Source organism: Benincasa hispida, chromosome 5, assembly GCF_027475165.1.
Source record: "Benincasa hispida cultivar pf3 chromosome 5, pf3_genome.v1.1, whole genome shotgun sequence".
Classification (NCBI taxonomy): Eukaryota; Viridiplantae; Streptophyta; class Magnoliopsida; order Cucurbitales; family Cucurbitaceae; genus Benincasa; species Benincasa hispida.
In genome coordinates this window covers 51,129,081-51,153,386 of record NC_143482.1, presented here as the reverse complement: position 1 = coordinate 51,153,386, position 24,306 = coordinate 51,129,081, and the positions used below count along the sequence as shown (strand labels likewise).

The 24,306-nt window shown below is 32.2% G+C and overlaps 4 protein-coding genes across 14 annotated transcripts; 2 read left to right on the top strand and 2 right to left on the bottom strand.

Annotated features, from left to right (window-relative positions):
- Positions 1 to 4,933: 4,933 nt before the first annotated feature.
- Positions 4,934 to 7,083, bottom strand: LOC150036220 (uncharacterized). Its single transcript, XM_090313599.1, has 3 exons — positions 6,789 to 7,083; positions 5,900 to 6,086; positions 4,934 to 5,624 (listed from the first exon to the last, which is right to left on the bottom strand). Exons 1-3 carry the CDS (start codon positions 7,081 to 7,083, stop codon positions 4,934 to 4,936), a joined length of 1,173 nt encoding a protein of 390 aa, XP_090169725.1.
- A 6-nt stretch (positions 7,084 to 7,089) lies between these two features.
- Positions 7,090 to 7,710, bottom strand: LOC120077355 (uncharacterized). Its single transcript, XM_039031240.1, has one exon. The coding sequence runs from the start codon at positions 7,708 to 7,710 to the stop codon at positions 7,090 to 7,092; it is 621 nt and encodes a 206-aa protein (XP_038887168.1).
- A 102-nt stretch (positions 7,711 to 7,812) lies between these two features.
- Positions 7,813 to 12,638, top strand: LOC120077486 (geranylgeranyl transferase type-2 subunit beta 1-like). 11 transcript variants are annotated; one of them, XM_039031381.2, is made up of 11 exons: positions 7,813 to 8,091; positions 8,346 to 8,446; positions 8,794 to 8,944; positions 9,233 to 9,349; positions 9,658 to 9,724; positions 9,843 to 9,991; positions 10,283 to 10,416; positions 10,500 to 10,598; positions 10,709 to 10,784; positions 10,878 to 11,011; positions 12,352 to 12,638. In XM_039031381.2, exons 2-10 carry the CDS (start codon positions 8,393 to 8,395, stop codon positions 10,973 to 10,975), a joined length of 945 nt encoding a protein of 314 aa, XP_038887309.1. In that variant the 5' UTR covers positions 7,813 to 8,091; positions 8,346 to 8,392; the 3' UTR covers positions 10,976 to 11,011; positions 12,352 to 12,638. The 11 variants fall into 11 exon arrangements, with proteins under 11 accessions (XP_038887309.1, XP_038887307.1, XP_038887312.1 ...); XM_039031379.2 differs by having other exon boundaries at positions 12,347 to 12,638; XM_090314058.1 differs by having other exon boundaries at positions 8,079 to 8,222.
- Positions 12,639 to 20,127: 7,489 nt separating this feature from the next.
- Positions 20,128 to 22,950, top strand: LOC120077139 (xyloglucan endotransglucosylase protein 6-like). The gene is made up of 4 exons (XM_039031041.2): positions 20,128 to 20,435; positions 20,550 to 20,650; positions 20,733 to 20,926; positions 22,395 to 22,950. Exons 1-4 carry the CDS (start codon positions 20,279 to 20,281, stop codon positions 22,819 to 22,821), a joined length of 879 nt encoding a protein of 292 aa, XP_038886969.1. The 5' UTR covers positions 20,128 to 20,278; the 3' UTR covers positions 22,822 to 22,950.
- Positions 22,951 to 24,306: the final 1,356 nt, after the last annotated feature.

The window sequence follows — 24,306 nt, the reverse complement described above, 5'->3', positions numbered from 1 at the left end:
GAAAAGACTTCTATTTCGTAATGATGCCCCAGCGAGGCAGAACAAACGTCACCGGTGGGGTGATCAGATGCCCTTTCACTAAGATGAGACACTTTCAACCATTAGGCAGAAATAACTCTTGTAACTGACTTTAACAGTCACCATTTTTCAGTCTAGAACTGTTAACCTTTAACAATTTTGCGTAAATGTAACCTCTCATTTTCGGCCCTAGAGTCCCACCCTAATGCGTCCACTGTCGGGAAAAAACAGATTAGGATAAAAGACTAAAGCGACCTTATCCTACAGAAGATCAAATAAAGAGTCGTGCAAAACTGCCATCCTATAGGGGGACACTCCCATGGTGCCTCAAGGCGATGCACAGAAATGTTATCCAACCTAACGAGAGAAACCGTGGGATATGCTGTCGCACATCCCACTCCCACTTACTATGAACATTCTCTCCATTCACCTTGATATTGACCTAGTCAAACACTATCCTTTAGGAGGACACTCCCAGGGTGCCACGAGGCCGAGGATAGATCTCACAGTGTGAATATATAGGGAGAAATGCGAAGAGGTTTAAATAATGTATCATATACCCCAAGTACTTCCCACTGAATGTTCTACCTAGGGGTTCATTAACTTAGACCATTCGGCTACTGATTTTATCTAAGTCAGTTTAATTTGCTAAAAAAACAACTCTTGTCTTTGAAATTAAACAAGTTCAATTAGTACCATTAAACTCTTTAACGGATTGTCCTCAAATTTGCATGCATGCATCAAATCTATCTAATTCACCTTTTCAGGTAGGTTCCCAGGTAGGGGTGTTCCGTTTCCGTCAGCTTAAGTATCTCAGCCTAGACAAAACCTGCCTTAGACAAAAGGTCCCTTATAGATAGATTTTCTACACTTTTAATCTTTTATTAGTCAATTTAATCCCATTAAACTAATTAAAAGATTAAATCTTAGGTTGCTAATCTCATTAGAACCGTGATCTTAGGTCTATCTTCACCAAGTTTTAAAACACTTTTAAAAAACCATGATTCAAGCCTAAATTTGCATGCATGTCTTTCTTATTGATTTTAGTTCTAATTTCCCTTATAACACTTATAAAAGAAACAATCAAAACCTATACACATTGTCATGCATAACTAGGTATTCATAACTCTTATAAATTTAACCTATGTGTCATGCTTCATTCAATGTCCATTCACTACTATATATAACACTTATATACTGGTAATGAACCAAGCAAACATGCTTTCATACACCCTTATACTATAACACTTATAATATAAAGATGATGCATGTCTATGCTTAATGCATGCATAAATATAACTCTTATATTATATGATGCATGAGCATACTCTTATGTAATTTAAATCATGCAAACTCTAATCATAACTCTTACAATATAGAGATGATGCATGACCAATGCATAACCTAAGGTGGGATTTCAACTATATGGCATACCATATGACATATAATCAAAACATACATCCTATGTACATTCACCAAAGACTAATGAACTGGGATGATCAGCCTCAAAAAACAGAAATAAAATTCTATCTATTACATTAATCCATCGTGCGAATCGATTCACAGGTGAACAAAGTCTTAAACCACCCGGGCGAAGCCTCCCTGATCGTTTAGTAAAATGGCCAGGTATCCACGATCATTTAGCTACAATTAAGTACCATTTACAATTCGATGAAACATGAGGCACTTGATCGTTTAGCACACCAAAATCAAACACGCAAGTCTAAACGATCGTTTAGACGACGATGTTGCTGTGAAGCACGATCGTCTAGACGATCATAAAACAAGCGCTTAAGTAATATTTACTCTGTGATCGTGTAGTTAGTAACTAAGCGATGAAGCTTGCTGAGCTAAACGATTGTCTAGTGCACGCGCGTTTACCTTACTGTCGAGTATCATATACTCAACGATCGCTTACCCCATCATCTACATGACCTGACCAACGCTTGGTCATCTTCATCCTCGAAGTACAGTGCTACTTCTTGCCTTGATGCCTCATCACGAGTGACTCACACTCAAACTCTTTGAATTACAGACTCGATAGCAAGTTAATATGCCCAAAAACACAGGGGCCCTTATAATTAACTTTGAATGTAAAAGAATTAAATAACCAAAGGCATCATCCCAAAAAACTCCATTAATCCACATCCACAAAACTATTTAATATTTAAACAGAATGTAGACATGCTTCACCCACCAAGAATGTAAATGCTATTCTATACAACAATGGATTTGGAATATCAGAACCTAACTCTAATACCAATTGAAGGAACTCTTATCAAAGAGTACCTATGAGCGGAAATAAGATCGTTCCAAATTCATTGTGACAGAAATACAAGCATTCACAAACATACATACAAGTTATGCATCACAGAATAAATTACGGCATGCTTTCAACAAATTAAATACAAAAGAACAAGAGACTCACCTTTGAAGAAGTTTTCTTCTCTTTATCTCTCACTCTAGTCAAGAACAACCCCTCTCGCTGTCGCTGCAACGCCAAGCCAATCGTCTACCAAATCTCGCTGTCGCTCAGCAAACGAACCATCTTCTAAACGAACAGGTAGCAACTTGGACACCACTACTCAGTGACTTTGTAAGGTTTTTCATGACAACACTATCACAAAATATTGTATTTATATTAAAAAATTTAATATGTACTAAATATGCATAATAACATTTAATTTATTAATTATAATAATGAGAAAAAAAAATTAACCTACCTTCAGCGATGGAAGCAACAGGAGCTCGTGCTGATAACATGTTGTGAAATTAAGGAGCACAATGGATATGGAGAAAATAATATATATATATATATATAATAAAATATAACTAAACTTATAAATAACTAAAATTATAATTTTATGAAAAATAAGAAAAATAGAAATAAAAAATATATATATGATTTTATGGAAATGGGAAATATATGAAAATTTCTTTTTATTACCAATGTGCATCATCTTAAGATCCACCAAATGTCACTATTTATAGTCAAAGCAGTAGATAGGATATGGACTTACATGAACACCAAATATGAATTATTATGATAACATCATAACTTCTAGGACACTAAGGATTGGATATCTATTTTTATAATATTTATAATACTAATTAAAATTTTCAAAATAAAATTCTTCTCTAGCAGTGTCGGCATTAAATAAACAGTACATATTTGGTTATCCAGCTCCCCCATGGCCAATGGCCATGGCATTTGGAGTAGTGAGTGGCTTGCTTATGGTGATCTGCATGAACGAGATCAATATTACAAATTAGGGCTGATTTTCCATGCTTCTTCAATTCTCTTCTCTAACCTATTAAACAGCAATAGGCAATTTTTATTGTTGTACAGGCCTTTTCAATAGGCCTTTATATAGGCAAGTACAGCAAGCAACAATAATAACCAATTAACAATATTTACAACAAAATACTAACTAACCCATATATCTAATACTCCCCCTCAAGATGGTATAGTGATGTCAAGAATGCCCATCTTGGACAGTAATGGAGAAAACAAAGATGTTGGTAAGGCTTTAGTAAAGATGTCAGCAAGCTGCAAGTGAGTTCGGATTGGAAGAAGTTTGACAGTTCCATGAATGATGTGATCTTGGATAAAATGACAATCAATTTCGATGTGCTTTGTACTTTCATGAAAAACCAGATTTTCGACAATATGGATAACAACTTCATTATCACAGTATATTAAGGAAGGGTGAACAAAAGGTATGGAAAGTTCTTGGAGAAGTTGAGTAATCCATAATAACTCACTTGTAGTAGTTGCTAATGCTCAGTATTCAGCTTCGACAGAGGATCAGGAGACCGTAGACTGCTTTTTAGCCTTCCAACTGATGATGGATTCTCCTAAGAATATGCAAAAACTAGATATGGATTTCCTTGAATCAGGACAAGAGCCCCATTTAGCATCAAAATATGCCTTCAATTGAAATAAATGGATAGGCCGCAGCAAAATTCCTTGTCGGGGACAAGCCTTCAAATATCTCAACAAAGACATGATAGCATTAAGATGAGGTTGGCGTGGTTGAGCAACGAATTGATTAAGCTTGTGAACAGCAAATACTATGTCGGGATGAGATATGGTCAAATATAACAGTCGCCTAATGAGCCTTCGGTACATTGTTGCATTAGTGAGAAGAGTACCAACGTTAGCATTCAGCCTCAAATGTGGATCAAGAGGCAAAGGAGTCAGCTTACAAACATATAATCCATGATCTTCCAAAAGTTGCAAGGTATAATTTCGTTGGAACAGAAGAATGCCTTGCGATGACATTGCAATTTCAAGTCCCAAAAAATACCGAAGGGAACCTAAGTCTTTTAGCTTGAAGACCTTGTGAAGGTGGTTTTTTAACTCATGTAGCATAGGTAAAGAAGCACCAGTGATGACTATGTGATCGACATAAACGAGCAAGGCAATGAAAGACTCATCAGAACCTCAAGTAAACAGAGAGTAATCTAATTTTGACTAAGAAAAATCGAAACAAATGAGGGCTTTTGAGAATTTGTCAAACCATTGTCTTGATGCTTGTTTGAGTCCATAGATCGACTTGTGTAAACGACAAACGAGATGCTCTCTCTATTTGTGGACAACATTGTGCTTGTAACCAAAGGGTAAATCCATGTATACTTTCTCAATTAGATCACCATGTAAGAAAGCATTATTAACATCTAGTTGAAGTAGAGACCAACCTTTTGAGACTGCAAGAGTAAGAAGGACTTTGACAGTAACTAACTTAGCAACAGAGGAAAATGTCTCGATGTAATCAAGGCCCTCTTGCTGTGTATATCCCTTGGCTATCAAGCATGCCTTATAGCGGTAAATGTTTCCATCTACACGATACTTGATTTTGTATATCCATTTGCAGCTAATAGAATGTTGTCCTTGAGGTAAGGGTACAACAAACTAAGTCTTGTTGGTCTCCATTGCTAAGAGTTCATCTTGCATAGCTTGGCGCCAATGCTCATGAGGGATAACCTGATGATAAAATAGTGGTTCATATGTGGCTGATACATTGAGTGCAAATAGTTTGCAAGTAGGGTGCAATTTGTCATAGGACAAAACAGCTTGTAAGGGAAATTTAGTATGTGTCTGCTGAGGTTGTTTTTTTAATAGGAGGTTGCAATGGTAGTCCCTAAGGTATGAAGGTGGTATAATAGTCCTTGTAGAGCGGCGAGGATGATGAGACTGATGGACACTTTCAATATGAGGAGGACTAGGCAAAATGGTAGCCGCGATATCGATAGGTTCATAAAGAAGTTCAACAGGAGCAGGTGCTTCATGTGAAGTGTGCAGCTCATTGGAAGCAAGTTGCAAATTGTCCTCCGGAGGAGTATGACTAGCAGATGGTGAAGGCATTGCACAACTAGATAGACCTTTTGAAAAAGCAAGCGGCAGTGGTAGTACTAAATCAGGAAAAGGGTCAAGTACCTCCTCTTGAGAGATGATTTGATGAAAAGGGAATATGTCTTCATGAAATACAACATCTCTTGAAATAAAGATTCGCCTCTTCTCAATGTCATATAGACGATAGCCTTTGACACTAGTAGGATATCCCAAAAAAATAGAGACAATAACCCGAGGTTGAAACTTTGTCCTGTGTGAAAGAAAGGTAGATGCAAAACAAAGACAACCAAAAGTACGTAGTGAATGATAATCAACATGTTCACCGTTTAACGATTAAAAGGAGTTTGCCAAGATAGAATATGAGATGGAGTTCGGTTGACCAAATAAGAGGCAGTTAATATGCATTCTCCCCAAAACATAATAGGCAACCTAGATTGAAACAAGAGAGATCGTGCTACATTTAACAAATGTTGGTGTTTTCTTTCCACTACTGAATTCTATTGAGGTCGTCCAACACAAGAAAACTGGTGGAGAACTCCTTTAGAAGCAAAAAAATCAGTAAAAGCTAGTTCTTGTGCATTATCAGAATGAAAATCTTTGATAAAACGACCATATTGAGTCTCAACCAGTTGAAAGAAACGAGGAACAATATTAATAGCTTCAGACTTGTTTCTCATCAGAAAAACCCAAGTGTATCGAGAGTAATCATCGACTATTGTTAAGAAATAACAATATCCAGCATGAGTAGATTCATTATAGGGGCCCCAAACATCACAATATATAACATCAAACGCATGAGCAGCAAGTCTATTATGGCTTTGAAAAGATAGTCGTTTTTGTTTTACTAAAGGACAGATCAAGCATTTATTACAAGTACTATCCAAGTCAACATGTAAAATATCTTTTAGGAAACTAAGATGCTTGTGGGATGGGTGTCCAAGACGATTATGCCAAGTAAATGTACAAAGTGTAGTAGTGGAAGAACAAACAAGCTCTGTAAGTAGAGGAAAATGCGAGAAAGAATGTAAAGACTTATCAACTGAAGCTTATAACAGATATAGTCCATGTCATTTGTTAGCCTTGCCAATCATCTTCAAAGAGTACTTGTCCTGAATTAGACAAGAATCACTGGAAAAAGTGACCATTACTGGCAGATGAGAAGTTAAAGAGCTTATGGAAATCAAGTTGAAACAGAAACCTGGTATATATAATACATTCTGTAGCATGATATCTGTAGTGACTTGGATATCCTCAACAAACTCAACAAAAAGCTGAGACTGATTTGGTAAGGAAACAATTATTGGTTTAATTGGTCTTAAAGAAGTGATTAAGGCCTTATTATAACAAATATGAGTTGATGCACTAGAATCAAGTATCCACTGATCAAAAGATATATCAGGGAGGGAGCAAATACCTATGACATGGCCATTAGAATCGATTGATTCTGTTGCTGTGGTGGGTGATTTGGACTTGCTGAGATGAGATTGGAGCATGGCTAATAATCCTTGGCATTGTTCAGCTGTAAGAGAAGATAGGGAATCAGAATGTTCTATCTTTGCTGATGACTCGGGAGGCTTGTAAAGCTGGTGACCAAGAGGATAGCCATGAAGTTTGTAGCAACGATCAACTGTATACCTTTGAAGATTGCAATGGGTGCAAAGTGGCATCTCCTTCTTCTTGTTTTGATTGGTGTTGCGGAAATTGTTCATAATAGACTAGGAGGAAGCAGAAGGACCATTTTTCACAAGAAGAGCAGTGGCATTGGATGAAGACATGACAATGCCAGGGGATGAAGAAAAGGCTTTCTGAACAATTTCTTGTGCTACCAAGGAAAATGTGGGATTGATAGAGGGTTCTGGTTCCATCAGCAACAACTGAGATCTAATTGGAGCAGAGGAGTTGTTTAATCCCATGAGAAACGACACAACACACTCCGTCTGAAAGTATGTCTGTAGGTTCTTGACGCCATCGCAAGTACATTTTCCACAGGAGCAGGAAGGGCGGTAGGATATCAGTTCATTCCACAACGTCTTTAGCTTTGCATAGTATGTGGTGACAGAATCTTGATTCTGCATGAGGTTGGAAATTTCGCGGCAAAGCTGAAAAACTCTTGGCCGATTCTGACGCTGGTATCGTTCTTGAAGATCAACCCAAATTTCTTGCGGAGAGTCAGAAAAATTGATGCTCGCAGAGATTTCTTTGGAAAGGGAATTAAGAATCCACGCAGTGACGACACCATTGCATATGATCCAAGAGCTAAGTAACTCACCAGAAGGACGGGGGATTTCTCCATTGATGAAGCCGAGTTTATTCTTGACAGTAAGCCCGATCTTCATCACCTCACTCCATGAGTTGTAGTTCGATTCCGTGAAAAGATTGGAAACGAGCACAAGACTGATACTATATGAGGGATGAAGAAAATAAGGTTCAAGGAGAAAGAAAGTTGGAGGGAAGACGAATGGTCGAAAAAATTGGAGGGAATTTTTATTAATACTCTAATACCATATTAAGCAGTAGTAAATAAACTTGCTTATTTTTATTAATCACAAAGAGGCCTTTATATAATTAACAATATTTACAACAAAATACTAACTAACCCATATATCTAATATAACCTACAATTCCCCGTTGATTTCTGGATCTTCTTCGTCTTGTAGCTCTTTCTCCCATTTTTAAGTCGATATTACCCTCTCGACTGGAGCTCACGATCAAACCAGGTTCGGCCCTGGCCTTTCACTGGTTTCCAGTTACTCGATTTCTAGATATATCTCGTTTTGTCATCGGTGTTTAATTTCTTCTTTTATAGATTAATTGTTCTGCGTCAGTTTTCTGTGGATTAATTGTTTCCGTAGGTGACAATGTTTGATCTAAGTTCCTTTTTGTTTAATGCGTCCTCCCCGATCACTGCTTGATTGTTTGCAATGTTTTTGTGATCACACTGTTTATCGAGTTTACTTTCTTGTGTCTATAGTATCATCTACCAAAGAAATTAAATTAAGCAAATTTAGCACTTGACAAATGGGGGAATTGACAGCTGAGAAACACGTGAAATACATCATATCTGTTGAAAAGGTGTGTTTATCGTTCATATATTTCCCTTCTCTTGAGTACTCCATTACTTTATTTACTTTTTTACCTCTGCAACGTTCCGATGGCTGGCGATGAATGGAGAATGGCAATGGAGGAAGGGTAATCGAGAGAAGAAGAGGAAAAGGGAAAAATAAAATTAAGGGTAATTTTGGCTGATGATGATGTAAGGGCAAAATTGTTAGTTTCAAAAAGTGGGGCAAACCATTTTGGGGGTTGGGATTCGGTCTATTATACGATTATCTAGTATCAGTTCACTCGTACTCTTAGATAGTAGACAGCTATCCATTTATTCTATGTATGTATCCCACCTTAGGTTGTTTCATGTACAGAGAAAGGATGATCTTCAATCTGTGATGATGGAACATATTAGAATGAATGGTGCATATTGGGGGTTAACCACACTGGATATTCTTGGAAAGCTAGATACTGTGGATATCAATGAAGTTGTTTCGTGGGTCTTGAAATGTCAGCACGAGTCAGGTTTTTAGCATTCTCTACTGTCTCAACTTGTTTGCTTTTTTCTTTCTATGTTAATATGGTTATATTTTAGTTTGTTTGGAATAAATGTATATGTTCAGCGTTGTGCTATTAGTCTTGGACATCGTACATATCAAACTATTAAATATACTAGATTTCTTTTTGTGTTGATACAAAGCTGTTACAGAATCAAGTTGAACAAAATTTCCTTTTTCAGCATGTTTTAGGATTTAGATGCAAACGTTGAATCATTTGTAACAAAAGTAGAGAAGTGAGATCCGATATATGCAGGTGGTTTTTCTGGAAACATTGGACATGATCCCCACATACTTTACACCCTTAGTGCCGTCCAAGTCTTGGCCCTCTTTGACAAGTTGAGTGTTGTAGATGTTGATAAGGTGACAGATTGTATCCTTTGGCATTTAGGAGTTGACTTTTAATTTTTAGCATCTTGTGGGATTTTTTGTTTTGATTCAGTTTACCGATAACTTTCATGAATTTTTGGGAAACACTGACCTTTTTTAATACGTTGGGGAATAAAGGGGAGGGGACAATTGATTACCATTACCCAACTACTTATTTCTAAATATTTCAGAACACCCTCTATGTGTCCTCTACTTTTGATTTCATATGCACCTGTCAGTGAAAGTTGGTAATTAAGTTGAGTGTTAACTATAATTATATAGAAATTCTCGTGAGACTTAATCTTGTGGTAGATATTGTTGGTTTGCAAAATGAAGACGGTTCCTTTTCAGGAGATATTTGGGGTGAAGTAGATTCAAGGTAGTCTTTACCCATTTGTTAATTTACTTTTATTTTTATTCTTATTTTGGGTTTCATGCTTCATGTGTTCCTACAAACGTGAAAAATATTGAGAAGCTGAAAATGTTCTCTCTCGCAGGTTTTCTTATATTGCAGTATCTTGTCTGTCCTTATTAAATCAACTGGAAAAAATTAATGTAGAGAAGGCTGTGAACTACATTGTTAGCTGCAAAAATATGGATGGTGGATTTGGATGCACGCCTGGTGGAGAATCTCACTCTGGACAAAGTATGTTCAACATATCTTATCTTTTGAGTATTCACTTACTCTTAAAGATGTTTGAAATTTTATCTTCATCTTGTCTGAGTGATGGGATCTCTCTTGTGCTTCAAAACAATTTGGATTGGTTACTTCTCTTACCATGTTTGGTATTATCCTATTTGGACATTGAAATTACATTTACATTAGTGCATATTTATGCTTTTTGTTTATGTAGCCGTACTTATCTTATGAATCGACTTTTACTTATCAATTGTTTTAGGTTTTGTGTCTTAATGTCAAGTTCTGCTGTGACTTCAGTTTTCTGTTGTGTTGGTGCTCTTGCTATAATGGGTTCTCTACACCATATTGACAAGGATCTTCTTGGCTGGTGGTTATGTGAGCGGCAAGTCAAATCTGGAGGTCTTAATGGTCGACCTGAGAAACTTCCTGATGTGGGTTTGAACTTCTATTATACATTGTAACCAAGTCTTTGCTTTACATTCTCCCACTCACCGACTTCATTATGTTGCTTCAGGTTTGCTACTCATGGTGGGTTCTTTCTAGCTTGATCATGATTGGCAGAGTTCACTGGATTAATAAGGAAAAACTCATTAAGTTCATCTTAGACTGTCAGGTTGTTAGCCAAATTTCCTTTATCTAGATTGGATTTATTCATACGAGATGATTATATTGCATCTAACGAAGGAAACTTCCATAGCATAACTAAACTATTGAAAATTTCAGGACACAGAAAATGGTGGTATTTCAGACAGACCGGATGATGCTGTTGATGTCTATCACACGTACTTCGGAATAGCTGGTTATTAACGTCATATGCTACTAGCTGATGTTAATATCTTATCTAAATACTTATGATATTTGTCACTCCTTACGTTTACTTTTATTGATGCAGGCCTTTCACTTCTTGAATATCCAGGCCTGAAAGCCATTGACCCAGCTTATGCTTTACCAGTTGATGTTGTGAACAGAATTTTCTTGGGCAAAAAATAGTATCATCCATGGACTTGGGTCCGCACATCTCATTTGGTAATTCCAAACTATACATTTTTATTCTCTAATAAAGGAATTAAACTTGCCATCTTGTTTGAATTAAATTATAATTCCTTCAGAGATTAGACGATGCATGTCATGGGGGGATTTTAAGGAGTACATTGATTTGAACACCAACTTTGTACAAGTTTATTTGTTTCACCTTGTTTTTCTATGTAGATGTCTTTTTTTATTTTAGATTTGGTGAATGAGCATACAATATCCCTGTGATCGTGTAAGGCTTAATATAGATTGAGTCATTTTATGTGTAGCAGTTGAACATTATAGTTCCCTTACAATAAGAAATGAAAACGAGCAGACTTGTTTGCTCTATGAGATCTTCATTTTGGTGTTCATCTGGATTTTGCGACCTCCTTATAAAAAGTGTCACATGCCCAAAAATAGACCAAAATAGACCAAAATTCATTGTGCTAGTTGCAAAAAAGTTCTAACATCAGTGATATGAAATCTCTTATTCTCAAACACTGGAACCTCCAAATCAATTTGATTTCAACCCAAAGAAAATGATGGATTATCTTTTGATCGAATACCAATAAATAAGGAGAATTAGTTCCTCACTCCAAGTTCGAATATTTCATAAGCAAGTTGATTAGACTTACTTGTATGTTATTGGTATGCAACCATGACTCAAGAATTGGAAATGATGATGAAGCTCTATCATCAACCAAACAAGTTTTATTTAGAAAACTCAAAACTTATTACGTCAAACTAACATACTTTAAATAGCCATTTTAGGGATGATGCCCTAATTTGATGTCAAATCATCACTCTAAAAAAATGGTCAGAATACCCTTACTTAACCATGTTTAGAAGGGTAAAAATGGAAGACAATAAAACTCTTAAATAAAAATATGGATCATGGTCTGATGTCCTCATATTATTGTCACTTAGTTAAAAAGTTAAATGCTTTCGTCTAAAAAAGAGTTAAATTCTTAAATGTTTCAATTACATTCTCCAAATCTTCAGGGAGAAGTTAAAAAGTTGAATGCTTTCGTCTAAAAAAAGAGTTAAATCCTTAAATGTTTCAATTACATCTTCAAATCTTCAGGGAGAAAGGAAAGACTTCTGATGGCTTTATGGAGCTTTTAACTTATTTGGCTCTCAATACAGATCCTTTTTTTAATGGTACTGATGGTAGATCTAATTATATATTCGATGACCCAATCAAAACTTTTGAAATTTAAAGGCTAAAGAACTGGATTTAGATGCAGTGGTGCTCTGTTTGTAGAGATTCTTTCTACCTAAGCTGCAGTTGATAAATATAAGACAATATTTGACGTGAAAAAACTTTGGAATTGTGTTTTGATGCAGTGCAGAGAAATCCAGAATGGTGTTCAGGGGAAGAGAACAGAACATCCATTAATGGGTGTTGTTGTGGACACCTATTTGGTCTGAAGTTAGGGCAATAAACAATAAATGGGCAGACTTGAGGTGGTAAGCTCCTGAAAGAGGTTTCCACTGACTTTGAGAGTGCCATCATCATTAACCATAGTAAGTCATCATCCCTTCGCCATGCCCATGCCTGTACTTACTCTCCTGCTTTACGCCATCATCCCCCACTTCCCATCCTGTCTTCTTAATCTGACACTACTCTTTCTTTTTACTCTTTTTGTTTCATTGTCCACTTACACTCACCTCACTAATTTTACTGGTCACTAAAGATTACTGTATTTTGTTGTCCGTAGTTATTGAGTTTTAGCCTAAGCATGTAATGTTGACTAAATTATACAAAACACTCACAAACATTGTACTTTGAACTTTTAAAAGTTTAAAAAATCCTTAAACTTAAAAAATTAAGACATTTTCATTAGTATATGAATAGAATCCGTTAATACTATCGTACTTTTCTAATTTTACCGATCACTAAACGTTACTATATTTTGTTGTTGGTAGTTATTGAGTTTGAGCGTAAGCATTGATAATATAAAATTAATAGTGGATAGCAAGAAATTTTTTTGACTAGACCAGTTGGGAAGTGTTGTTTTCCAATATTCATATGATCATTGGTCATCAAGAAATCCATGTTTTCTATAATTATGATATCGTTTGATAATCATTTCGTTTTTTTTTTTTTTTTGAAAATTAAAAAAAAAATTCTCATTTCTTCTAGTGTTTTGCATTTTTTTTAGGTACAATGGTTGAATTCTTAACCAAATTTTAAAACAAAAACAAAATTTTAAAATCTACTTTTTGTAATTTACAAAATTTGGCAATATTTTTTAAACCATCATTAAAAAATAGATACCAAAGGAACAAATTTTGATGTGGACATAGTGTAGTATCTATAGACTTAATTTTCAAAAATGAAAAATCAGAAACCAAATAGATATAAAAGGTGGTCTACGCTTTTTACTAGTATGAGAGAGAAAAAAGAGGAAGAGGAGAGAAATAAATGTTTAGTTAAAATATCAATTTAGTGTCTTTACTTTGGAGTAGGTTTGATTTTAATCATTGTAGTGATTTAAATTTAGTCTCTGTTGCGTTGAATTTTTCAGGATTTTTTTTTTATCATTTTATTATAAATTTTGAAAATTCATACATTGTATCTTATTGATAAAAAATTGTTACTAGTAACTTTCGTAAAAATTAACTTAAGAGTGACTATTTAAAATTTATGGTATGTGTAAAAATTAAAATTGGACAGACGGAAATTGGACAAACTTCAAAATTATAGACTAAAATGGTATTTTTAACCAAAGTGTTATTTATCCATAAAAATAAACCTTGGTAAGAATTCAATTCGATGGTGGTCAATAGAAAATTGCTACCCTTTAGTTATTCGAGGAGTACAGAATTCAATTCGATGGTATTTTTAACCCATGTTTTTTTCTGTTTGTTTTTCCCACTTGCCTCGATGGATTATTGGGCTTTTTTTTCTTTTTTTTTTAAAAGATGTTAAAATAAAAGCCCCACGGGACACCTTGAAAATAAAAAAGAAAATTGAGAAATTGAAGTATTTTTAATATGACATCTATCTTAATGGAACTTTTTTTTTTCCTCATCTCATTTTTTTTAACTTTTCAAATATTTAATTTTAAAAATAAGTTATTTTGAAAAAAAATAAAATGTTTGGCTAATGTTCAAAATAGATTTTTTTGGAACACTTGTATTTTAAATAGTTTTTATCAAGAATTTATATATATATATATGGTAAAAAAAAATGGTAGAATTTTAGGATGTGTTTGGGGTGATAGACTATCTTAAGATTATAATAACCATCACTTGTTATCGTAAATGTTACTTCCCTTATCAGTTACAGTCAAAATTATTTCAAAACCCTTGCTATCATATTTACTATTTGCTACAGTTTTTACTATTTTATATTCATCATGTTTTTATCTTTATTATTTTTTTCTCAAACTAAAATAGTTTATACCTCAAACACATACTATTATAACTGAAACTAAAATAATCTATATCTCAAACAAAAACTATTATAATTCAAACTAAAATAACCTACATCCTAGACACAAACTATTATAATCTAACTATAATAATCAATTCTTTTGCTTACAATATCCCCTTTATCTTAGATAGGTGGTTATCAGAATTTAAATCATTTTCCCAACTTTGTTATTATTATTTTTTTTTTTTTGGTGAAACTTAGGACAATCAAAGAAAAGTAAAGAAGTAAATCTACGATTATATCCAATTTTTGGATATATAGAAAATGATTTATTGTTCATAAGTTCATTAACTTAATGACATTTTCTCCAAAAAAAAAAAAGAAAGAAAAAAGCTAACGGCCTACATGTATTTTTTCTTGATCAAGGAGACTATGAGGTTAGATTAAAAAAATCAATTTCACAATCTCAAAAAGCACAAAAGCCAAAAGGAATATCTTTTAAATGACCTCAAAATTAGTAATGTGATTGGATTTTTGTAAAGCTCGAGATGCCAACCTAAATTAAACCATGGAGAGTTATATGACATAATTAATGAAACAATGATGTGCTAATTTTTTTTAATAAATAAAGTAAAAATCTAAAAACAACCCTGGACAAAGACAAATAAGTCAAATCATCTTTTCAAAATAATAATAATAATTCAAATCAGAAAAATGTGATGTGCATTGAGATTTATGATTTATTCAGCAAAGGGGGACTGCTCAGAGCCTAAAAGCCTGTTTTTCCCTTATACTCTATAGCTTTACCAACTTTTCTGTCACGTTGTCCTTTTTTCCATTTTCCTCATAGGTTAACCTTGAGATACTCTAGGTTCAAGGGAAAAAAACCCTTTTAACTTTTTATTTTTAAAAATTTACGTATTTACTACACAAATTTTAACTTCGTATTTAATTATTCATTTAAAATTTAAAATTTTCAAATTTACCGAACTCTTTCAAAAGTTTTAAAAGACTAAACTTGTAATTTAGTATTCATGTTATATACTAACTTTTATTAATAATAAACTCACAAATTAAGTGCTAGTTAAGACATATTTTTGTAAAAAAAAAAAAGGTTGGAGGTGTAAGGGGCGTTTAAGGCAAGAAGTTTATTATTTTTTTAAGTTAATATATTTGAGTTATAATAGTTTGTGTTTGTGATGTAGATTATTTTAGTTTTGGTTATAATGGTATGTGTTTGAGGTATAAATTATTTTAGTTTAAGAGGTAAATAATAAACATTATAGCAAAAAATAAAAAAAATGATGAATGTAAAATAATAAATATTGTAGCAAATGTGAGTTTTAAAAATATTAATATGTATTTACTCTGTAATTTTTAAAATGCAACATTTTTACTATTGAGTTTTTAATTTAGTTTTCATTTGATCCATAAATTTTAATATTTTACATTTTTACCTTCCAATTTTTATTGATAATCATTGTAGTCTTTAGAGTTAACTTTTTGTTAATTAAAAATAATTATGATGCAATCATTTTTAATTATTTTAATAATGACGAAAAAATAGTGAGAAATGAACTTAATTATTGTATATTAATTAACATACATTAGCACAAATGATTGAAAGAGTGTTCGATAAAAAAATATATTGAAGCGCTATATACCAAATGGAAACAATGCTCAAAACTCAATAGTAAAAATATAACATTTTGAAAACTAATAATCAATATATGTTTGTTATTTTTTATCAATATTTTTTAATCGTAATTCATCAATGATAATCTAAAAAATGATTCCCATTTTCACCAATATTGTATAATTGTAATGAAATGTGAACACATTTATGAAATTTGTAATCAACAAATGAATTCTATTGTGGATGAGAGGATGATCAATTCAATTACATTTGATAACATGAGACTCACACCTTTCTTTTGTTCTAATTTTTAATCATTTTTCCTTATGGAAGTAAACAACATCAATGAAATTATTTTATTACGATTGCATCTGTGTAGTAAACACAATCAAAGGAATCTAATTGAACATCAACTCATTACAATTACGGCAATTTTGATTATGAGTGAGTAAACGTGATATAAACTCAAAATTAAGGAATAAAAGTGTGATATTTTAAAATTTAGAGGCCAAGTAAAACTAAACAAAATATAAGCCAACAAGAATGTACCTACATAGTATTCATATTATCGACCTCCAGGTCAGAAATTTGATTAATTATTCATACTTTAATTACAATACATCCGGAAAAAAAAAAAAAAAAAAAAAAAAAAAAAAGAGAGAGAAAAACATGAGGGAAAAAATATTTTTTTTCTTTTTTTCTTTTTATTGAATTTATTTTCCAAAAGATAATTTCGTACAATACAATAAATATATTTCATCGTCCATGACACGTCAGTTGCAATCAAAGTGCCAGGCTGTCTAAATAAAGGCAGTGTAATTAGTCGTTGCTCCGAAAGATTTTGAATTGGGGTTGTATTGGATTGGCTTTTGCCTAGGTTACCTAAAAGTTTAGGGCTGTACCTATATCCCAAAGTCCAAAGAGAAGGTTTCTCTCCTACGTGGCGTTCTTTTATTGGTCTGTCACGGAGAGAGAGAATTTTAGGTGGAGCATAGTGTTTCTTCTTTTTGTGGGTCATGGAATGGAATAGTGATTTTTCTTTTTTCTGTTTTCTTTTGTTTTTTTTTTCTTTCTATACTACAGCTTGCATGATTAAAGTTATTTCACATTATGTTGGGGACAGTAACAGTTGTAAAGTCACTCTCCTAAAATGATTCCTTCAAATCTTCTATACATTATATTAAATAAATGTTCAACTTTTTTTTTTTTTCCTATTTCTTTTATACCATATGATGAGATGCAAATCTAATCCATAGCCCATACTCTACCCTCATCTTCAAATTCCATGTATTTTCATATGGATAATTATTAGTTGCAACATCCTATTTTTTTTTACCCACAAAGAAAAAGTTAAAAAATTAATTGATTTTTAAAAAAACAAAATATTTATTATGTGTCATAATTTTATTGGTCAATTACTTGAACTTCAGCCTGAGAGTATCCAAGTTTTTTTTTTTTTTTTTCATATTTTATATTTGTCTATACTCTTGTCGAGAGGCTCATGGTGATTTTCATCTTAATATTTAGAAACACAAATATATTAATTTTTCTTTATTTGAAATCAATAACAAAAGGATGAGAGAATTCAAACGTTTATACTTTTTATCAATGATATATATTGACTGTTTCAGATATAACCATATTATCATGTTAGTTGTTATTTTATGTATTAACTTGTTTAACTTTTTGGTTGGGCATAATAAATCTAAAAAATCTTTCATATTAAATACCAAAAATTATATTTAGGTTGAATTAGACGTTTGGTTCTAGACATATGGTTCACAAACTTTATGTTTTACCTAATTAAAAAACAAGGTCTTTCTCAAGATCCTTTGTGCACGATGTGTTTTTTAAATAGTGTAGGTTTGATTTCGCTTTGTTTATATCTCTTAAAGCATAACAACTGAGAATTTCATCAATGACTTTAGATAAACTATATTTAACATTGAGAAATCATTTCAAATGGTAAAACTATTGAAAATATTTACAAGATATACCCAAATTTTAGAACTATCAATAATAGATGTTGATAGACACTGATAGACTTCTATCAATGTCTATCAATGTCACTGATAGACACGGATAAAAGTCTATCGGTGTCTACCAGTGTCTATTAGATTCTATCATTGATAATTCTAAAATTTTGTTATATTTTGTAAATATTTTGATTTTTTTTTATATATTTAAAAACAACCTTTTAACATTAGACAAAAAAAAAAAAAAAAAAAAAAAAAAAAAAAAAAAAACCTCTTATCCATTTTGAATCAAATATTGTTGAAGATTTTGAATCATTTTCAAATAATTAATTATTTGCCATTTATTTTCATAAAATTATCTTCTGATGTAGAAAATTTTATTTTTATCGTTATTTTCATACATCTACAAAAACTGTTATGGTATGTTTGGGGTCCAATATCCTATGTGGGGAGATGATATAGCTCCTATATCACTGTTTGACCCAATGATATATCATTTCCCCTTTTCACTCCTCTCAACATGTGCACACTAACCCTTGTTTAACAATTCCACCCCTCCCTACACTTCCTATGTCTCCTCCCTTCTCATATACAATTGTCACTCTCTCCTCCTTTCATGACTCACTTACGTTTTTATTTCTTTATTTTTTTTCTTTGAGTTTATTTCATTATACTTCAGGTGTAATTTTTTTTCCACTATATCCATTTTACTAAGAAACCATGGTATTTCAATCTAATTCTATGCACCAATTTTTTACCTTCAATTTACATACATCGTTTTTTCGTCTAGTGTCTTGTGATAGAATATATTAATAATTTATTATCTATAAATTATGTCATTCAAGTTTTCATTTTTATTTACTTAATGTAACAATTATTTATCCGTATAATGCCCATTAAAAAAAATTACGATATTTTGGATTAAATCTTTGCCCCCAAAAAAAACTATTCATATACAACATCAATATTCAAAATCTACTCTTCAAAAGTCCATTATAAAACCAAATTAGAAAACTCATTCGTGAATATATATGAGAAAAGCCTCAACGAAATTTATAAAATCAAATAGAAGCACATTTTTTTTAATGCCTCACTGAATATTTAAATGACCATACATAACCTTTTAGTTTTCGATATAAGTGAAAAAATGTTTTAGAAAAAAAGTTGGTACGTCCATCCTTGACTTAAAATTAAATTTTGTATTTTTAAAAGTTAGTATTTCGTTGACTATTTACGATTAATCTTAAATTTCGATTGGGTTTTTTTTTAAACAACAATAATAAATAATTATCTAAAAGACAATAATTGAATACAAACAAATGAATTTATACAATAATTGAATTATAAGATTAAAAAATGAGTGTTTATACAAATAAATTATTTTAAGTACAAAAAACAGAATCAGATAGCACCTGCACACCCAAACACAGACATATGAACTCAAACAACAACTCTACACTTCAAATACAGATATCAGAACTTCAAACATCTTATATCATCTCAACACTCTAAACAACTCATTAATAACATTGTAATAAGTTCGTCGAATAATTTATGGGGAAAATCTGGAAGAAGTTATTTTATTAAAGAATGAAAAACGAGATAGGGTAAGGGAAGGTACAAGGGGATAGTACAATTCGATTACAGCTAAGCTAGGGAAGCGCATACCATAGAGTGATGCACCTACGTAAAAACAAAAGACAAATACATACAACACACTGTCTTCCCCTTCCTCATTTTTGGTAAACCCCAATCCTTTATGTTTTTCCTTCTCTCTTTCCTTACCCACAGCTGTACCCAACTACTATATAATATCTAACTTTCCTCCCTCCATCCACCTTCTATTTCTTATAATATCTATCTCTATGCATTAGACTTTTAATCTGAGATAAAATGGGCAAAAAAGAGTTAAAATATTCTAAAATGTAACAAAAATTAACTATATGATAAATTTGTACTGTTTTTAAAACTAAAGACTAAATATTAATTGAATTGGAAAATTAAAAATATAACATTTTGAAAATTACGAACCAAATACAAATTAGACTACTAGAACAATCTTGCAATATAATATTGGATCAAAATTTCATCTTTTTACTCTCTTTTTTATATAAATTCCCCATCGGAAATGATGTGGTACTGTAAATTCAATGACATGAATAAAGGCATTCGTTACTGAAAATGGCTATAAAAGCATCTCTTACACACTTCTTTTACTTGAAACATCCACTCTCTAAACTCTTCCCCTCTCTGTTTCTCTCTGCTCTAACTTCAAGCTCTCTCCCATGGCTTCCTCTCTGTTTTTAGCACTATGTGTTTCTCTTCTACTCCTTGGTTTTGCTTCTTCTGCTAAATTTGATGAGCTTTTTCAGCCAACTTGGGCGTTAGATCACTTCAATTACAATGGAGATGTCCTCCAACTTAAACTTGACAATTACTCTGGTGAAAAAAACAAAAATAACCCCATTTTTTGCGCCGCCCCCCCCCCCCCCCCCCCCCCCCTTTTACCCTTTTCCTCAATCTCTCTACAATGCTTAACTTTGAAGTGAATTTCAGGAGCTGGGTTTTCATCCAAATCAAAATACATGTTTGGGAAAGTGACCATTCAAATTAAGCTTATTGCTGGAGACTCTGCTGGAACTGTAACAGCATATTATGTAAGTTTAAGACTTTGGGCTAAAAAAATTAATGATTAATGGAATGTGTTGTATTGAAATGAGTTTGATTTTTGTGCTGTAGATGTCATCGGACGGTCCAAATCATAATGAGTTTGATTTTGAGTTTCTGGGTAATACAAGTGGAGAGCCATATTCAGTACAAACTAACATTTATGTGAATGGAGTTGGGAATAGAGAGCAAAGATTGAAGCTTTGGTTTGATCCAACTGCAGATTTTCATTCTTATTCCATCTTTTGGAACCGTCGCCAAGTCATGTAAGCCAAATATTGGTCCTAGTTTCTTTGCTTTCTTATCTAGTTTTTAATTATTTCAATTAATATATCAATTTTTTAAAATTAAGATGCCTCTAGATAATTATCTTGTTTTTTAATTTTTGACAACTAAACTCGTAAATATTACAGTTTTCAAAATCTAAGTCAAACTTTAAAAAAAATTTAAAAATAAATTGTTTTCATTGGGCTGAAATTCAAATTTTTAACTCAAGAAAAATGAAAAACTCTGGTAAAAAGCAGAGAGAAAAGTGAACAATTTTTGGAAAACTAAAAATGGTAATTAAATAAGGGGTATTAGCATACATTTAAATAGCACAAAATTAAAAACCAAAAACTAAGGCATCATTTTATAATTTTTTTGTTTTTGTTTTTTTAAAATTAAGTTTATGAATACTATTTTTATCTCTATTTTTTTATTATTTAATTTAAACCAATAATTTTAAAAACTAAGCTAAAATTTGAGAACTAAAAAAAGTAACAATCAAAATTTTGTTTTTATTTTTGAAATTTGACTAAGAATTTATTCATTACATTTAAGAAAAACGCAAATCATTATAAAAAATATGGATGAAATAAGTTTAATTTTCAAAAATAAAAAGAAAAAACTAAATAGTTACTAAAGGGGCTTAAGCTTCTTTTGTTATTTGCGTATTTAAATTTGTGATTTTTTCTCCCAATTTATTATTGATGTTTTTCATATTTATTATGTGAGCTTTTGAATTCTAAGCCATTTTTAAAAAACAAAAGGCAAGTTTTTTAAATGTAATTTTTTTAGCTTCCAAAATTTGGCTATAAATCTAAAAACATTCATAAAATATTGAGAATAAAACATAAAAATCAATAGAGGGAAATTATGCTTATAGGTTTAGTTTTAAAAATAAAAAATTAAATAGTTATGAAATATTCCTAAATGATTATAAAAAAAATAGATTTTTTAAAAGAAGATTATACTTATATATATTGATGGAAGGACTCCAAGTAAACAACATTTAAAAAATTAGAAAAGGAACATTTGTGATGAATTTGGTTAAGCCATTTCGAGAATTATAAATAAAATGGGTATGTTTTTTTTAATATATAATTTGAAATACTAAATTAAACATTGGGTAATTTTGAAATTATAAAACCAAAAATGGAATAGAGTCCAAATTTTAGAAAGCAGTAAGATTTTAAAAGTTTATGTGAATCAGTGCCCATTGGGTGGGTGGGTCTGTACTGTACGAGCGGTTGCCCGATCGGTATCAATGGGCCAATGGGTCTGACAAACCCAATGAGCCCTTTCAACCGAGCCACAGCATTATATTCCTCTTGGCCCCACCTATCTGATCTCATGCATGTGGCTTCATGTGGCCCCATTGCAATACAATTAAAAAAAAAAAAAGCAAAACAAATCTCAAACATTTACTGATTTACCTCGTGGATTCAAAATTAATTCTTCTTTTTGGTGTAGATTCCTTGTAGATGAAACGCCTGTGCGAGTCCACACGAACATGGAGGACAAGGGTGTACCATTTCCTCGAGACCAATCCATGGGAGTTTACAGCTCAATTTGGAATGCTGATGATTGGGCCACACAAGGTGGTCGAGTTAAGACTGATTGGTCCCACTCTCCTTTCGTTGCTTCTTACAAAGGGTTTCAAATCGATGCATGTGAGTGTCCTTCCGCAACTGGTGATGCCAACAACACTGCATGTTGCAACGGTAGTGCCGACGATGGTAAGAAGTTTTGGTGGGATGAGCCGGTGCTTTCCGAGTTGAATGTGCATCAAAGCCATCAGTTGCTTTGGGTTCGAGCCAACCATATGATTTATGATTATTGTACTGATACTGCGAGATTTGCAGTTACACCTGTTGAATGCATTCACCATCGCCACTAGCGTTGGTGGCATTGGCGGTGGCGATGGTGGTGGTCAAGGGTTGGGATTTTCGGATTTTCGTCGTCCGCTGCCAATGGTGTCTTATCTATGTAAAATAATAATATCATTTTTTTTTTCTTTTTTGTCTTATTGGGTTCTATCTTAAGGCTATTTCTTTAAAGTTTAACAATTTTAGATTGGAAATGGAAGGAGGATTTAAAAAAAAAAAAAAACCATTTAAATCAAATAACAAAATTTAATATTATTTGATACAGTTTGATAGAAGTAGAGATGTCCGATTTTTCTATGAGGATTGGTTCCGCCTTGAACGGGACGGTAATTTTTCGATTAGGCGGAGAATGGGGGAGGGAGCGGGGAAAAAAATTCTCCATGAGCTAAACAAGGATTGGATGGGGAAAGTATTCCCTCGACCCTGGCCCTGTCCCGTTCCTCGTCGCCCCGATTAGTTTTTACATATTTATTTAATATAGTTATTTAATGTTATGTTATTATTATTATTATATAAATATTACATTTAAATTTAGATTATATATGTGAATAGTTTGATTTATATTTATTTCTTTGTACTAAAAAAATTAATTAGCATTTTAAGTCAAAATTTAAATAATTTATCTTTAAATTTAAATTGTTATATAAAATTAATCATAATAAACAATTTAGTGATAAAGTTAATTATGTAATTAAAATTTACTCACATTAGTAATTTAAATTAATTGGCTTTTTACAAAAAAAGTAAGTAACCGGAAAAAAATTTCTCGCGGAAACCTGATCCCCGTGAATTCCCCGCGGGGAATCTCTGCACCGATCCCGTGGAGAATTTCACGGGGATGGAAAATGAAATGGGGAGCGGAGACGAGATGGGGAATGGCATCTCCGGCTCTGTCCTGTCCTGTGACATCTCTAGATAGAAGTCTATACTATATGATAGACGTCGATAGAGGTCTATCAGTGTCTATTAATATATATATATATATTTATTATATCTGTGAATAGGTTGATATATTTTTTTTATTTGTGAATTTTTCATTGAAATATAGATTTTTTAAAGATATTAAGGTATGTTCGGTTGACTATCCTCACATTCTCATACTAAAGATTAATGATTAGATTTCCATCTATTAATGATTGAACTAAAAATCGTATTATAAAAATATTAATAAAGTTTCACCATGGATAAAGGTCATATCACCCTAGTTAAATTTGAAGAATCTTCCACTTACTTTTCTTTGAAAAAAAAAATTGAAAAAAAAATAGGTTGAATTTAAGAGTAAGCTAAATGAAAAAAATTGCCAGTGAACCAACTTTGTGAATCACATAAAATTAGTTAACAAAACATTCGGAGCTTTTTAGTCACGTGTCTTAAAAAAGAAAAGAAAACAATGATGAAAAGTGTCCCAGTAAAATTAAGGTTAAAATATATATTTTTATCTCTAAATTTCTTTAACTTTATTTTTTAACGTACTTTTAATATTGTAACTATTTATT

Coding starts and splice junctions, on each gene's coding strand:
- LOC120077139 (XM_039031041.2), top strand. CDS start 20,279: ATGGCTTCCTCTCTGTTTTTAGCACTATGTGTTTCTCTTCTACTCCTT. Junction 20,436..20,549: donor TAAACTTGACAATTACTCTG/GTGAAAAAAACA, acceptor AGTGAATTTCAG/GAGCTGGGTTTTCATCCAAA. Junction 20,651..20,732: donor GAACTGTAACAGCATATTAT/GTAAGTTTAAGA, acceptor TTTGTGCTGTAG/ATGTCATCGGACGGTCCAAA.
- LOC150036220 (XM_090313599.1), bottom strand. CDS start 7,083: ATGAACAATTTCCGCAACACCAATCAAAACAAGAAGAAGGAGATGCCA. Junction 6,087..6,788: donor TTCTAATGGCCATGTCATAG/GTATTTGCTCCC, acceptor TCTTAACAATAG/TCGATGATTACTCTCGATAC. Junction 5,625..5,899: donor TCTAAAGGAGTTCTCCACCA/GTTTTCTTGTGT, acceptor TCTTTCACACAG/GACAAAGTTTCAACCTCGGG.
- LOC120077486 (XM_039031381.2), top strand. CDS start 8,393: ATGGGGGAATTGACAGCTGAGAAACACGTGAAATACATCATATCTGTT. Junction 9,350..9,657: donor TGTTGATAAGGTGACAGATT/GTATCCTTTGGC, acceptor ATCTTGTGGTAG/ATATTGTTGGTTTGCAAAAT. Junction 9,725..9,842: donor TGGGGTGAAGTAGATTCAAG/GTAGTCTTTACC, acceptor TCTCTCTCGCAG/GTTTTCTTATATTGCAGTAT.
- LOC120077355 (XM_039031240.1), bottom strand. CDS start 7,710: ATGAAGATCGGGCTTACTGTCAAGAATAAACTCGGCTTCATCAATGGA.